General features: G+C 36.6%; 1 protein-coding gene across 1 annotated transcript in view; it reads right to left on the bottom strand.

Moving 5' to 3' along the window:
* gmds (GDP-mannose 4,6-dehydratase) overlaps positions 1–18,025 on the bottom strand; it is a 247,147-nt gene that overhangs the window by 215,791 nt on the left and 13,331 nt on the right. Inside the window, exons 2-4 of the mRNA XM_030132937.1 lie at positions 17,282–17,326; positions 11,835–11,922; positions 11,234–11,343 (exon numbers count right to left, since the gene is read on the bottom strand). Coding sequence (XP_029988797.1) covers positions 11,234–11,343; positions 11,835–11,922; positions 17,282–17,326 — 243 coding nt within the window. The remainder of the gene's footprint in view (positions 1–11,233; positions 11,344–11,834; positions 11,923–17,281; positions 17,327–18,025) is intronic.

The raw sequence follows: 18,025 nt of genomic DNA, 5'->3' as shown, positions 1-18,025 counted from the left end.
CAATTATGTCAGAAAAAAACTGACTGAAGTATCTAGTATTTATTGCGACCTTCTTTTGAACTGAATATGTCATGAATTCTTCTGCGTAGACATGAGATTTACTGAGCTAATACAGTGTTTAACACCAGGTTTCATTCAACACATGTTTAGTATTTCTTATTGTCTGAACTACTTTTTCCTGTGAACAAAGATCACACTAAATACTGACTGCTTCCTGTAGAGGCCATATATTTATATTTTCTGTGATTTTTTTAATGCTGAACCCAATATTTCCCTCCATTTTCTTGTTGTACTTTAATAAAGAGACTGATAAATTGATATTATGCTCAATATTATGCCTAAAACTTCTGCACATAACCGTACATATATTTAATCTGACTATTTCGACATTGCTGTATGAGCAAAATTTTAAATATGCGTCTGTGTTGATGTTTTTTGCTCTTTACAGGCATGACATAGAATGTACATTTATACACAAAATAATTTAACAGCAGCTTTTGTCAATTCAGTGAGTTTAGCTATCAACTATAGCATAACATTTCTCTAACTACAGTAGCATAGATCAATTTTAGGTCTGCATTGCTGTTAAAATGAGCACTTTGCTATTTTTGTCAATTGTCAAAAATAATGAACAGACTAATTTCTAATCAACATCTGTGAGCCCTAGACTGCTGTTTATCTGAAAAAAATGTGATCACAAAATTTAGATTTACACTTTAGTAAAAATCAGCTTTTTGCTTTTCAAAACACAACTGTTAAGTGTTTCGCATAAAATGACAACTTCAACAGTGGTCACTTTTCCATTGGACACATGCGCAAAACTTTACCGGTATTTACTAAGTGTCGAAAAAACAGAAGTGCGTAATGTTGTTTTTTTCCATTAAATCACAAATGTGATGATTTGTTTATTTATGATTGCGAGATGACACGAGAAGTCATTCCATAAACATAGCGACGAACGTAAATATCGTGTTGATTTACAGATATATTCATTATATTATTATATATTACCCCTCGATCCCGTACTAAATTAAAAAATTATTCGATTTCCTGGTGTGTCCACACATACCGCCATGTTTCTTTTAAAACTCTTCTTCTTCACTTGTTGTCATATCCATTGAAATCCTTTTTTTTTTTTTTAAATTCACGTGACTCTAGTTGCAGAAAAAGGTCTTTCCATTGCAGTTTTGTGTGATATCCTCCTGAGACCCAGGAAAGTGAAAATTTTAGCTTTTTTTTACAAAAAACAATTGTCTTGATTGGAAACTGCATAATGCAACAGTTTTTTCAGATACAATTTTTAAAGTTATTTTTATTTATTTACTTTTTTAATGGAATGTCCTTTGCAATGTACAGCTTTTTTTTCTTTTTTTTTTTTTTTAAGTAAAACTGTCTAACTTCTGTCCCCTACAGAGGACAAAAATGCATTGATGGTTCTCAAGAGGATATACCATTTGTGCTACGCCCAAAAAAACAACCTCTTGCCAGGGTACGAACATCGATAAATTTGAGTTTTGGCAAAATTGTAATTTTTCTATTGGGTACATTTTTATTTTTATGTTATATTCACGCAATTTGAGGATCGATGGAAAAGCGACTATGGACAGGGTTGATACAACAGGAAACTGTAGGGCTGAACACAGTGCCACCACTCTCTACCCACACATCATACACCACTGGATGACACACACAGGGAGTCAAAACAACATTACCAACCAAGCACAAGTATTGCATAACGTGTCCACAAACTGTATTAAGTGGTGGGATTACAGGCTGTGTATGAGAGTAAACTGCTGGCAGGCTTCGCTATGGCTGCTTTAGGCCTATAAACGCATCAACACGCCAAGCAAACAGAGCAGGGCTTTGTGGGGAAACAGGCGTGCTAAATCCTGTGTGTGTCTCTGGCGTGGGAGCTTCTGCAAACCCGGATGAGGGAGAGACCAAAGGGTAGCAGCAAGAGAGCGAGTTGTAAGAAGATAATGAGATGATGATAAGTCTTTCTGAGGTGGAATTCGGATACGGATAATGAAGGATATAGATTAAGGAAGTCTGTCTCCTGAATGAAATCTGCACTTTTGTCTTCAAAAGCCTTCAGAAACAATGAAATGGAAACCTCCTCCTGCTGCTACAGTTCATACACTCACATCACCCCCCCAAAAAAAAAAAACTTTTTCCACCTTCTCCTCTCCTGGTCATGTCATTTTTACTGTCATGAACGAGTGTGTGTTAATAATTCAGCCCGTCTCTCCCCGTGTGTCTGCTGTGACAGCTGCAGGTGGGAAAACTCGCACAGAGAGCAACGTCGAGGGGTTTTGTTCACGGTTTCCCTGCGAAGCGCTTCACTGGAAGAACACAATGCGATGGTGTTGAACCTTCAGATGCAGAAGCGATTACTGGGAGCACTTCCCTATTCACGTTTGTGGTTCATGCAGCTATATTATACAAGAGCTGTTTCCAACCTTTTCAGCTTTTATTACCACTCAATTCATAATTTATAGCTACTGTTTTTCCACTGTTTTTACATTTTATTGTTACGTATTAAGAACAAAGACTTTGAAATACACCAGGTGTCATATGCATTTATAGCACTTCTTACCAAAACTTTTTCACCGACTATATAAAGGTAATATAAAACTAACTTTTAGTCACTGAACCCACAGACTATAACATTCATTGTCTGCAATATTACATTGTCATGACTCCTGACCCCTACAGCTGCCACTCAAATGTTCCTGGCAGTTATTATCCTGGATGAGGCTTTAACTCCTGATGTGTCTGTAGTGAGCCTTCTGAATGTATGATTTATTTTAAATATTCCTAAAATTTCAACCATTTGTTCAATACGAAAAATTTTAAAGGGTGCTGACAGAACAGACCTTGTGCTTTCCATAGACCTCTGAGCATGCTCAGTCCAACCCCAAAGCACAGAGCAGTGAGACCGACTCACTATAAAAATAGACCGTTTGGGCTTTTTTTTCACCGTTTTCTTTGTCGTTTTTTGGGTTTTATTGTTGTTTGCAGCGTTGGGGTTGTTTTTCCATTATTTTGTTCACTCTATTTTTACCGGGTATTGACTGTGTAACTGCTTTTTGGAGTTTAACCAGGTGCTAAAAAGCAGCTGGATTGATTTAGAAAAAAAAGAGAGAAGAGAAAATTGTGTGTCAGAGTGGATCATGACTCTATCTCAAAAAATCTTCCAATGATCTTTTATCCAGATTGCCCAACACTATAAATTACCTATTAATAGTGTTGGGCACCATGTTACACCATGATATCATGAGCATGCGCTTGATTGTTTAAGCCCATGTGACCATGTAGCAACTTCAGCTACACTTCATCAAAGATACACAGCCCCACAGTCCGTATTTCATTGGACCACCCTTCGATTTGTCACAATAAATGTAACAACATTTATTTCCATCCAGACTTTAAAGAAGTATATTTTGCTTAACCCACTTTTATTAGTCTTTGGTACATTTATTTGTGTGTTTGGACCCTAATTTTTCAAAAGGTTTGAATTTGAACCCTGCAGGTGCTGCAAAGCTATCTTTATATTCATTCCGGCAAAAATCAAGTGGATTTCTACAACCAGTTTTAATTCCTTCTCAATTTGTTGCGTCCATAACTAGTTACACCACAACATTTGCACATATAATGTCAAGACTTCCAACGAACATTTCTCCAAGTACGACATAATTGTTCATCAGCAGCAGTGGTTGTAGTCCATATTGAAAATCTGTCCAAACTTTGAGCCGATTACCTAAAATGTTCAGTTGTTGGTTTTATTAATAAACACAAGTGGCTGAACGGGACAGAGAAGCATGGGCAACAACCTGGAGGGGATGGGGTGTGAAGTGGCTCATTTGCATTTAAAGGGCCAGTGCTCTAAATGATCTTTCTGGTGCCATTACTCAGAAATAGGGTTGGAGATGGACCTGTGGAGTTGAATTAATGAAGAATTCAGACCCAAGCATAGCATTTACAGTTTATGTAGACCACAGGGAAATGCTTCAAAATGCATAATTCCATTTACAAAAGCAAAATATCACTATGATAGAAAAGTTGGACCGGTTTCATGAAGTCATCTCCATCACATCCAGAAGTATGGGATGCGATGGGGTTCAGGTCTGGACTGGAAAATGAAGTTTCAGGCTCCTGAATCACTCTTTCACAGTTTGAGGCTGATAAATCATGGGATTGTCCAGTCTTTATGCTCTTTAGCAAACCAATGATTGTTTAAGAAATGAGGAGCTACTCCATGTATTAGTTAGGGTTAAATAACCTGATGTAGCTGAAACATAATAATTACCACAATTCTTATTCAATAGAAGCCTCTAAATATTTGCAGAGTTAAAACCAGCTGGGGACTTTTTCTGACCAGGACATGTAGACGTCAATGCTTTAACAACCAAAAACTAATGACATCATCCTTGTATCCCAGCAAATGTGTGTCAACCAAGTGACGTTTCCTCATGGAGTTCTGGAGAAAACATGTTCACAAGACTGACAAATAAATGAAAAATTTTGACTACCACTGTGTTACCATGATCTAGCATTAGTCAGGTTAATCTGGAACAGCATAAAAGACAACAGCCCAGAGCATTAATAGGGAAAATGCTCCTTTTCAGAGCCTTATTCTCTAGTTTTGGCATCTTTCCTGAGGGTTATGAAAACATCACTGGAATATTGCTTCAGGGAATGAAGTCTAGCACAAAGATCATAGTGATTAACTCCTCTGCTCTTACGGTCAAAGAAAAGACTAAATATCCCCTCTGTTTTGTTTGCGTGCTGCTCTTTTGATACTGCAGCTGGCTCTGGTGTCCGTCCACTATTCCCCGTCCACCTCCACCCCAGCAGCACCAGAAAATAACCTTCACTCTGTTCTGCGATGACTTTCTACAGCGGAAACCAGCACCCACACAGACACTCCATCTCAAACCAATACTACAGCTCAGGCTCCCTGGGTGAGTCTGATGAACAAGATAGCCTGAGAAGGGATTCCCTGTAAGACGCAGCGGTGAGGAAAGAGCTGGTGGGAAGGAAGGGGGAGATGCTGAGTAGCCGCCGGTGTGAGTGATCTTTTCCTCTGTGGCGGGACAGACTGGAAATTGCTCCACACCACTGCTGCCAGTAATCCAGTGGGCTCAGCTGTTCTGAGCAGGGCAGCATGTGGTCAAGAGCTACCCGAGTTGGGTTTATTGGTGTAGAAACAAATAAACACAAGAGAGCTCCGTACAGGTATAGGGATTTTCTGACACTCCGAGTGTGTGTGGCCCAAAGATGATCCTCCATGTGGGAGGTGGGAGCAGAGTCACGGCCTCTGACCACAAAAGGATGTGGAGAGAGGAGTCATCATTTCTCCTCCCTTCTCACACATTCTCCCACTCTCTACTCTTTATCTTTAAGTCTACGTTCCTTCCTCTCTCTTACTTAGGGGTTATTTTTACCCAGACACCAATATTCCAAGTAATAGGAGCAATAACAAGACTTCATGATCAGACTGATCTTGTTTTTTTGAATAATCATCTCAAGCCTTAAACTTGATCTTCACTATACCATGATAAGGGAAACATTCAATAATAATTAATTTAATTTAAAAATGTTAACTGTATGAAAATTTGGGAAAATACCTAAATTACAAAACTGAGATTAGTACTTCGCTTCCTCTGGCGTCCCTTATTACGAACAAATATTCACAATGCAACCTGTTTGAGGTAATGAATCCACTCTGGATATGTTTCTCTAATCACTGCTTATAACTACTGCTTCATGATTTTATTTTTTATTTTTAACAAGCAATGCATATTAGTGACCTTGCAAATACTGCTTTATTATTATTTTTAGAGTTTGTCTATATGACAGTTGGAAGAAATTATATTTACCTCATTTCATGAAATTATTGTGACAATGTGATTTATTTTTGATAGATAAAGTGCAACTGGGATTATGCAATCATTGCACTTGGTCAAAGGTGATTACTGAAGTGTATAAATAGGAATAAAAAGAGGAATGTGGTTGAAAACAGAATTATTCCAACTTTCTGGGCAACAGTGTAGATTTAATGAAGAAAACTAGTCTTGATTCATGGTTTGAGACTGCAGAAAATCCTTGACACTTATTGGTAACAGACTGTCTTAACCAAATACCAATATACTCATGCTAAATAAAGGGATATTATTCCTTATTCATCAACAATATTTTGGCAACATTTAGTGAATATCCATTTGATAGATTAAAAAAAATATCCAAATGCAATACTTCAGTCATCAAATATCAGAATGACAGTCATCCACATTTTCCTGAATTTTAAATATGTATTTATTTAACTTTAAACCCACAGTAGAAATGCTGCAGCACAAATAAATTGCATGATTAGTTATGTTATTGTTTCCCAGGATTCTATGAGTTATGACACACAGGCAGAGCTTGTGCTGAACCAGAAACATAATAGTTTGCCCTTTTTTCCCCACTTTGGTCAAATATTTGCATGGCATCAACCTGTCATTAATTCATGAGGTCAGTAATAAAAAAGCGAATACAGATACATCTGCATCACAGGCAGCAGACCATCTCAGGATCCCTCGACCTCAGTGTGGTTGCAGTAAAACAATGTTGGCGCTAATGAGGATTTTTTTTTTTTATTATTTGCAATAAGTGCGCTGCAGACTAAACTTACTTAAGCAAAAGGAAACACTGTAGACAGAAGAGTGCTTAATAAATCTTCCTTCAAGTTCTGCAATTTTGTGTCTAGTTTGTTATTATTTTACATACACAAAAATATGTTAGATAGATTACCATCTATCATGGACCATTGGCCACCCTGCTCTCTAAATAATCTGCTCTAGCCATTGAAAAACCCATACTGGTCGACCACAAAGAACATGAGAGCGTCTACAAATGCATGAGCTAACGGTCGGCGTACTCACAGTATTCTCATTTTGGAAATGATTGACTCCAAAACACAGGAAAGTGAGAGAGCAACTTGCAATTTGTGTCAAGTTAAAATTCTGAGAGCATCAGGGCCTGAAATCCAAATTTATGTGACAAAACTGGATCACAGCTGAAAAAATAGACATATTATCAACACTATTATATTACATTGTCATGGCTCCTGATCCTTAGAGAATTAATGATCTGTTGTCCATCAAGTTGGAATAAAATATATGTATCTCTTCTCATGAAATGACTGTGTCACTGTGATTTATTCTTGGTAGACAACGTGTAACTGAGGCTCAGTATGTAATCATTGCATCTGGTCAAAGATGATTACTGATGTGTAGAAATAGGAATGAATAGAGGAATGTGTCTGAAAGCAAAATTATTCCAACTTTCTGGGCAACAGTGTAGATTTGGTGAAGAAAACTAGTCTTTCATCATGTTTTGAGACTCCAGAAAACCCTGGACACTTACTGGAAACAGAATGACTTAACCAAACACCAATGAAGACTGGATTCATGCTAAATAAAGTGATATTATTCCTTATTCATCAAAAATATTTTCACAACATTTAGTGAATGTACATTCCAAATAATTCACATTCACTAAATGTAACATGCAACAAAACTCAATATGTTTTGTTGCATATTCAAAATAAACTGAACTAAACTGAATATCTAGTTGTTAGGGATTTTTTAACCCATCTCTAAGGTATTTTTTTGTATTTTATAGCACACCTGTTGCTTCCACACAGAGACCACACAGAAGGTAATGATTCTCTGTTGGCTCATTATGTCCATACAAGAAAGTCCGTGCAAATGTACAGGGTGTCCCAGAAAATTCGATATCATTTCATCATGTTTGCTCTTTTTTCCTCAAAAAAGTGTAATCATTTTTATTGTTCTGCTTTCAGGAATAGACATGCCGTTTAATGCAACAGAAAAGGCGTTCTATGTATTGAAGTACGCCCAAACTCAGTCAAGTGTGAATGTGCAACGTGAATTTGTTAGAAAATTTCGTAAACAAGTGCAAACAGGAAAGCAGATTTGGCCATGGCATAAGAAGTTTCAAGAGGAAGGCTGTTTGTGTCGGACAAAGGGACTACACTACCAACTTGATGTGTGCTGTGTCACAAGCGGCGCACACATTGAACATCTGTAATAACTTTGGAACATTATAAAATTACCATCCCTCAGAATTTTTCGTTTGAAATTTGTAGAATAAAATATTTTATGTCCAAAATAAATCCTATTAAGTATCATTTCTCCTGACCATGTAATCACTCAAATATGGACATCTCAAATGATGTCAATTTTTTTGGGACTCCCTGTATTTATGCTTAATAATAAACAGTCAAACTGTTACCAATTTATTTTGTGCATAAACATTTTGCTAGAAGCTGATAGTAAACTTTTTCCTAATGTAAAACTGGGTAAAACAAACTGCAAAATTCTCATCTTAATGTGTTTTGATTCAATAAAGAAAATAGTGAAGCTATTGAAAAGCACTGTCTCATGTTCCCTTTACAAATTGTCTTATTATTATCTATGATCTGACTAAGCCCCTGGCTCCACATCCAACCCAAACCACCGTGGTGAAGGAGGATCAGAGCTGCCTGGAGACTGTGTCAGATCCCAGAGTGGAGGGGCAGGAGGAGGAGGAGGAGGAGGAGGGGGGCGGCGCCGAGGGATCTCCTGGGATCGCTACGGAGCTCCGAGACAAAAGGGACATTGTGGCATGGACTGACCCATCCAAGAAAACATGACTTCCTGTCCCATCAGCTCCAGTATCCTCCACACATGAACTGTTCACTTCCCAGAACTGAAAGTCCCTTCTTAAGATCATCTGCTGGTAACACTGCAACACTGTGCACATACACGCACTGGGACATGCTTTTACAAGAACTGACCATCCAGTGAGTTTCAGAATGACGCTAGTGAAAAAGTGCGTTAAAGTACTAGCTACATTTCTGTACATTTAAACCAATAGTATATAGTATTAGATATTTTAATGATCTGGGATGTAATATATTTCCTCAACAAACACTTAAATTAGGTCAAATGTGCTGGAAAAAACCTTTCTGTCATGATACGGTTTATATAGTCACCTGTTAGTGGTGTTAAAATCCCTGTTGTTGCAGCTATTTCACCATAATAAAATGATATAATGAGAATATAAAGCACCAACCCAATTCATTGAGTTACCTCTTAGTGAAGTTGAGTGCATATGTTGAAATTTTTATTGACAATGGTAATAATGGAGGTGGTGAATCTGCAGTTAACATTTCAACACAGTGTAAGAAAATACATTCTGTGTATCTAAGTCAATTATCCCAAAAAGACCCAAACATCCACCTTTAACCTAAACCATCTACTGATCTAAACTGTTTAATAACTGTTGATCTACTAATCCAATCAATCCATGTAAATAACTGGTGTAAAATACAGTTTGTCATCTTTTCATGGTCATCAGATATGACGTTCAGAGGCTCTGTAGTTACCATGGAAACACCATCATCTTCTCCAACATTGATTCACCAGTAAAAATGGCAGTGGATGGAAACACTGGGATTATGTTCAGTTGTGCATATGTTTTACTGAAAAAGTCACACTGTCTTCAGTTTTCACTGTTTCTGATATAATAACCCTCAACTTTTATCTGAGATTTTATCAACATCTACATAATCAGTGAATCGAAATAAGGAGAATACCTGATTTGCACTAAAAAAAAAAAAAATACAGGAGATAATTTTACAATAAATGGTCCTAAATCACTTAAGGAAGGGTAATTATAGAGAAAAATGTATTTGGAAAGAGCCAGAAAAGTAACACTAGATCTTTATGGGTTAAGTAGAAATTATGATTGCTTACTCACAGTATCCACCCATACCATTTAGAAAAACAGGAGTAACATCACCAGTTTTATTTCTTTATAATTACCTCCATTGCTTCACTTTCAGTGTTTTCACCACATGCATTCAAAATGCGGGTAAAAATGATGAAATGGGATTTTCTCTTTTGCTCCATGTCGTTTTTCCCCGACCAATGTGAGCACAAAACAAGTGAAACCTGAACTTTTCAACTGATTCAGTCCACTTCCATATATGCTCCTACACCAGATACAGGTCTGAGTAGGACAAGAAGTATTTAGGGTGACAAACAACTACGTCAGGACTCATCTATTTATCTATTTACTGAATTCCACAGCACGTCGACATGTAAATAAAGCTGCAGTTGTTGACATCTGTGGTTTACTTCCGAATACCAGCATAGTATGTGTGGCCTCTTTATTATTGTTCTTTTGCACACGTGGGTCAGTTCTGAACGGTGGCCAGTTCACACAAGACACTGATACTGGGCATGTTGGGGAAAAAAATAATAAATAATAGATCTGAACAACAGATCTGAAAAATGAATGAAAGAAAATTATATGAACTTTTTAAGGGTCTTTGAGTACTTAGAAAAGCACTATATAAAACTGATGTAGTGTTATTATTATTATTATTATTATTATTATTATTATTATTATTATTATTATTATTATTATTATGTGTTTTTTCCCCTGTAAGTCGCTTTGGAAAAAAGCGTCTGCCAAATGCATAAACATAAACATTATTATTATTATTATTATTATTATTATTATTATTATTATTATTATTATTATGTGTTTTTCCCCTGTAAGTCGCTTTGGAAAAAAGCGTCTGCCAAATGCATAAACATAAACATTATTATTATTATTATTATTATTATTGTTATTATTATTATTATTTTAAATAGCAAACCTTTACAGTAAATGGTATCTGAGCGCACTGCACAGCCGGTGATAAAGCAGATTAAACAGTTAGATGTGAGAAACCCCGGTATCTTGTGACAACTTGTTCAGATTACTGTATGACTTAAAAAGTTGGCCACTTTCCATCTATTAGAATAAAACGTACTTAAATTATAAAATGAACCTCACTGGAAACCTTGTTCATTGTGGCATGAGCAAGTGATTTATGTCATGAAAAAGAAACCGGTTTCACTTTGAAAGATTCACACGTTTTCTTTGGCTCCAGCGTCTAACTGATGATCTCAAATTCTTTGTAATTATCGTAATGCTGATGGAATGCCTGTTCGTATTATCAAAGACTCCTCCTTTGTCTTCCTCTTGAAAACAAACCCATGAGCAGTAATTTCAGAGAATGTTTATCTTGATTTTTTTTTTTTTTTTTTTTTTTTTAAATCACAAAGGTGGTCTGTCGGTTGCTCAGATCTACTCTGTGAATCCTCATGCTGTGTTTGTGGGATCTCTGTACCTTAACATGACTCTGCGCTCCCAGGTTGTAGATCTCCGTCGGCTTCACCTGGTTGATGATCTTCACCAGACATGTGCTGTCGGTCAGGTCACCATAATGCAGCTTCATATCTGACAAAAAGACAGACTCATTGAATCCCTTTTTGCTAAATTTACTATATTAGAGAGGTTTTCTGTGATAGAACTCAGTAGAGAACAAAAACAGCTGCTATTTTGCTTTGTTCATTGTTTTCTGGTGGTCCTGTAACCATCATGTGAAATCAAGAATCATATGATCCTGCATATTTAAAAAGGGACAGTTTTAGTCTTGAGGAAGCTTTTGTAAGGCAAAGTAACAACCTCTCATTCATCTTTTCTTACTGCATGTGCTTATACTTGGCAGTGTCATGATGGTATGTGGTTTGCTGATCGGAGGAAAGAGCCTAGAGCTAGGGAGTAAGTTAACTAACAAACCAAATATTTGACTTTAGAACAGTTTATGAATAATCATGAGGTGCTTTCTTGTCGTGTGGGAAAGGCAAAACACTGTAGAAATCAAAGAATGGGGTCTTGTGTTGTGTTTTATCTATTATAATAACTAACAGATATAATAAAACACTTACTGCCTTCAGTGTGTGTCTGGGGGTTCTGGTAAAGATGTTCGATGCGCCCAGTGTTGAAGGAGCTGGAGCGGCGTAAAATACCATGAACCTAAGAACAGAAGAAGATGTCACACATGAATAAATAGGACCAATGGCCCTGTAGCTACCCGGCACATTCTATCAGGAATCAATAACAGGTTGAATCCACGAGGTTCTCAGGTTCTGGCGCTATGTTAGAGTCTGTTGGTCTTGATGCAGGAGATCTATCTTCTAATAGAAGTGTGTGGTACTTTTACTGGAGGATAACTCAATTAATTAAATCAAAACCCATATGTGACTTCATATCAGTGCTTGATAGTAACTATATTGATATCTCTATTTCCATGTTATATGCCATCAAAATATGCTCCATTATAAGTAAAGGCAAATTTTTAACATTTCAAAAACTTGTCCAAAGTTCAAAAATCTGCATTTCTCAAAACTGTGAACAAAATATGTAAACATTGTCCCAAGAAAGCTACATATATACAATTTGAAACTGATCTGAGCAGTAGTTTCGTCAGAGAAGGTGGTTGAAGAAATTGCTAATGAAGACGACAACGACAGTGACAACTAAGACAGTGCTGGACACAGTGCCTTCACAATAGTTCATGGCCTATCAGCCGGTGAGATAAAAAAAGGAGACCTATTCACTGTAACAACTGTTTTGATATGTCTGTAACAAAATACCCTCCAGTAACAAACGCTATCTCCAGATTCTTCATGATACTGGTCAAAACACAGTATTCGAAATCTCTCTGACAGGACATTTTAGAGACAATTTGACAGATTAGTGTTGCTAAATGACCCATATTTTTACTTTTAAATTCATTTTTGCTTTAGTTGGACCATAAGGGATTATAAAAAACAAGGAGCTACTTTATATTGAGATAAATGTTGGAATGGCAATCAATCAAAGTTCGCTCTCTGATGGGACATTATTGCGTTGTGACCCATACCACAGTATTTCAACCTTATTTTCTTCACAGGTATTCTTTCTATACTAAATTTTCAACCACAGATTTATTTAAAATGTGTATAAATGTGTATAAATACATCCTGTGAAATCAATAAATAGACGATTAATTCTTCATTATTGCTTTAGAGAGCAGGGCAAGTATTTGTCTATGTAGTAAACAATTGTAACACAACATCATGTCCAACTTTGTGTTGCCATGAAACCGAACAAGTTTAACAAATCAAAGTCAGTTGTGATTTAAAAAAAACAGGTTGGCAGTGATACAAATTTTGTTTTTGCAACCTTTGCTGCCTAAGTTATTTACATTAAATTTCCATGTGTTTCTGAGGTATACTGAGGATCAACTATAAGGACTTTACCTGTTTAAAATATTCTTTTATTGGCAAATAAATCACATTTATGCAAAGAGTCAATTTGTGTGTCTGCCAAAACTTTAGTCCAGGACTGAAAGTGCTGTGTTCTGCAAGGTAAAATTACTGTTCTTATTAAAAGAGGCTTGTGGCTTTGAATATTTTAATATGATGGCTTTAGCTTACTGTTTGACAGCAGGGTAAAAAGTGATGAAAATATTCAGAACGTACTGTACACTTAAACAGACTCTGCCTTTTTGCATTTGTCCCAGTCTACTGAACAGCAGGCAGTCATTCATTCATTCATTCATTCATTCATTCACCAAACCAGGCAGATCTTTTTGCTTGAATTAAGCCAAAAAATCTGCAAATGGAACAAGTGAAAATTATCTTGGTAAGATTTCTTGAAATAAGATTTTCAAGATCTGTTGTCTCAAAATAAGTTCTTTACATCTCACTGAAAAGTAATTCTTTAGATGATTGTGTCCTATTTTACGTGTGATGAGATATTTTGACTAGGAATGAGAAAAATACACTTGGTTAGATTGAGATTTTAGCAGTGTTCACATTAAAAACGCTGAATTGACCCTTTAAATGTAACAGGACATTTCAGTGATATATGACAGTGGCTAACTCTGTTAGAGTGTCATCTCCAGCTCTCTGGACCAATTCAGTATTTGGATATAACTATATTATTGTGTGTCGTGGCTCCAGCCTGCTGTCTGTGATCAGTACTCTGTGTTCTGGGGGAGGTGTGTGAGGAAGCTCTGCTCAGGGAAGATAACAGGACCTGATCCAAGGGGAGTCCATTAGCGGGAGGACGCTGTGCCCTGACCTCACTTCCTTTATTCACTGTGGACTTCCTGCCTGCCTGTGCACTCTTCTTTCATGGCACCCCCCTCCCGACCCCCCTGAACATCAGCATCCCACAACCTGAATCCCAGCCACTTCCTCTCTGCTGTCTCCGAGGCAGGCAGCAGATGGCGAAGCTGAACAGGCAGCTTGGGATTAAAGTGTGTTATGTGTGTGTTTCTGTCACACATCTGGGGGGAAATGAAATCATGCGGCTACTGTCAGGAAAACACAATGAGCTCTGGTAAACACGTGTGTGTCGGTGTAAGTGTGCCTTATATACGTATAGGCGTTCAAAGGTGTGAAAGTACAGCCTCGGTAGCTTGTTAACGTCGTCATCCATCGACAGGCTGTGTTGACTTTTGTGCTCCTAAAAACACATTGACCAGCAGGTGAAACTTGGTCACCGCGCCGTATGGCTGTACAATAACAGTCATTTCCTTGTTAATGGTTTGACCCGGTGGCCAAAAGGTCAGGGGTGAACCGGCTTGGAGCAACATAAAGGGTCTTATCAGGGTGAGGCGTGAGTCAGTGCACGTATGAGTGTGACTCAGTATCGCAGTGGAGCTCTCACACACTGATGGAGCTTATCAGGGGAATGTCGCTCAGTGTGTGGCTGGAATAGATGCACTTACATGGACAATATCCCTTCAACTGCCCAAAAGCATTTCATCAGAAAAGAATCCTTTATTTCATTTACCCAAAGAGGGAAGATAAATAAGGCAAAAAACACAACTGAAAGCAGAAACATTGGGATTAGCTTTAACCCATAAAGACCCAGTGCTACTCTTGTATCCACTCCTAAATGAATCTAACTTTTCTTAAGTGATTTATCCCCATTTATTATAATATTATCCTCTGTATTTTGCATTTTATCAATCTAAATCAGGTATTTTCCAATATTTAATTTACTGATTATGAAGATGTTCATTAAAGCTCCGATAAATGTTAAGGGTTATTATATCGAAAACAGAGAAAACTGAAAGACAAAGTGACTTTTTCAGGTAAATATATCATTAACTGAACATAAACCAAGCATTTCCATCCACTGTCATTTAATCAAACTTTACAGGTTTTACTGGTGAATCAATGATGTAGAAGATGACAGTGTTTCCATGGTAACTACAGAGCCTCTGAATGTCCAAATGGGTTATATTTGATGACCATGAAAAGATGACAAATTACATTTTACACCGATTATTTTCAAATATTGGTAGAATTAGTGGATCAGCAGGTATTAAACAGTTTAGATCATTAGATGCTTTTGGTCAGTGATGGGTGTTTGGGTCTTTATGGGTTTACTATGGGCTATCAGCCACTTTCTGTTTTAATATTGGTTATGTATCAGTCTAGAATTTTACAATCACCCAAAGTTAGAACTGTAGAAAAAGATTTCTTTATGTTTTCTCAGAAATTTAAGTAATTCAATCTGGATTATTCAGGGTTCATACACATTTTTCAAGGTCAAATTCAAGCACTTTTCCAGCACTTTTAAGGGTCATTTTCAAATTTTTAGACTTATGATTTTTTTTTCCACTTTTTATCACAATGATGCACATTGTATTATGCTATAAACATCTAAAATTATGTAGAGAGCACAAAATATTATCCAAAAAAAGGAAAGCCGCTTGGCATTCTTCAGGCACGCTCACACCGAGCCGAAGATTAAGATAAAAGATTCCTTGGAGTTGACCTGAGAACACCTGATAATTTTCTTTTTGACATAAATGTTTATTTTTCAAAATGTATCACCTTTCTGCAAGTAGCTTTGGCTTGGCATCTAACATGGCAGGCTTTATATAAAAAATAAATAAATCATATAACGGAATTATAATTGCAAGCACTTTCAAGCACTTAAACTAAAATGTCAGCACTTTTCAGACCTTGAAAACACAACATTGAAATTCAAACCTTTTCAAGGATTTCAAGCACCCGTACGAACCCTGATTACTATAGTTAAAGCTGCACAAACAGAAACTGTGGAAAGAAACAACGGACATAAAGACAAAGCTTGCTTCTACAGCTCTCTCTTCCTGGTCCAAATCAAAAAACTACACATGAATATTCATAACCAGACACTATTGCACAAAGAGAGGACACCTCGTTTGTCCCAGAGTCTGTGTCGAGTCACGTTGGAGGGCAGCACAATCACATTTGAATGATTCAGATCAGCATCAGTAACAACTGTCGATCATGTATTTAACCCACTTTACATCTGAAAACACCTGTAATGACACAAAGTCTGCCCACTTGGTGCATTTTCTACAACCTAAAAACTGAATCCAATGTAGTGGGTCAAAATCTTCTTTCTTCACAGACCACTTAAATTACAATATATGTTCATAAGGTAGGCTAATTATGAAATTTTTGCCAAGTGACTCCAAAAAATATCAACCCCTGCAGCTTTAACTACATTAAAACTGAAAGTAAAACTATCAGTACAAGATAATTTAACCAAATGAAATTAAAGTAAAAATAACCCTTTTCATAAAACATGTCATAAAATGTCAGGTAAAATCAGCCTATTTTGTTCTCCTCCAGTGTCAGAGTTAAAATACTGGTTCATGATCTGTGAGAACAAAAGGACTTATTTATACAGATAAAAATCACAAAGTGCTGTACATATAATGGGTGCAATAAAACAACATAAGAATAATTTCATAAAGTAGATAAAAAGGATAAATCCATCAACCAAAAGCTTTCCTAAAAAACCATCTTGAGCTGCTTTTTAGAAAGAGTCCATGGAGCAAAGGTTTCCTCATAAAACCTAAATATATATTAACAAAAAGTGAAACAAACTACTTAATCACAAGTAAAAACATGCAGTTAAAACTAAAGACGGACCTGAACCATGTAGTGCTATGTTTATTTTTTCACTTTGTTAGACTGATGACTCGAACAATCCTTAAACCTGTTAATATCTCCAGTAAAACAGTTGTTTGAAACTTGGACAAAAAGAATATATTTCCTCCGAACAGAGAGAAATGACTGGATTAAGCAGTTAAATGGGTATGAGACCCTTGTATTTTTCCATTAAACAGATTATTCCGTTTTTCAGTCCAATACAAAATTACTCCCAAATCAGGTCAGATTTGTTCAGTCTCTTCCAACTGAGGTGGTAATTTTCTATCAGCTAATGTTGGAGGAATATTAGGTCCATGGGCATTATTTGCATTATTTAATACATCTTTAGTTCCAAAGGACAGAGCACTGATGCTGCTGAACCCCTTTTAGGTGATTTCTCTCACCTCATATCCTTTAGCGAGGAGGAACTCTGCCAGATAGGATCCATCCTGAAAAGAAAAAGGAAAAACGCATTTAAGATTGGCTGAAAGAATTTAACAAATACGATGTGCTTTGACAAATAATTTCTATTTAATTAGCTGATCAAGACTAAATCAGCAAATATCCTCACAATCAACTACAGTTGAATGTGTCAGATTTTTACAAGTTGCAGCTTCTCAAATTTGATGCTTTTCTATGTTTCATCTAATTGAAAGCTGAATATTTAGTGTTTTGGGTTGTTTATCAAATTAAGATGAAATTATGCAAAAACAGCACATATATGTAACAATCAAAACAGAATAAATCATCAAAAGTATAAGAATACGATAGCATAAGGTCATTTTAAAAAAATCTATATAATGTTGCATTCTTTTCTCTTCAACCTGTGTGAATACATTGTCATCTTTCTGTTCAGAAATTCACTAAATAAATCTATTTTGTGATATTTTCATACAGTTCTTTAGCTCAACCTGGCTGGTGTGGTGATCATGTGGAAAGAAAAACTTCATATTTTTGACTCCTTGACACGTAAATGGACACAGGAAGTCAAAAATAACCTCAAACCGTTTTACAGTGTTGGAAACTACTCTCTTAAAACCTTCACGCTGTAGTCCTGGGACCATTAGGTGTAGCATCCACATGAATCAGGAGCTTTGGGCAAAGCGCGGGCCAACATGAGTGTGTGTGTGTGTTCATGTGTGAGAGAG

The sequence above is a fragment of the Sphaeramia orbicularis genome, chromosome 4, assembly GCF_902148855.1.
Source record: "Sphaeramia orbicularis chromosome 4, fSphaOr1.1, whole genome shotgun sequence".
Lineage (NCBI taxonomy): Eukaryota > Metazoa > Chordata > Actinopteri > Kurtiformes > Apogonidae > Sphaeramia > Sphaeramia orbicularis.
The sequence above is the reverse complement of the archived record's forward strand: the minus strand, read 5'-3'. Positions and strand labels throughout refer to the sequence as shown.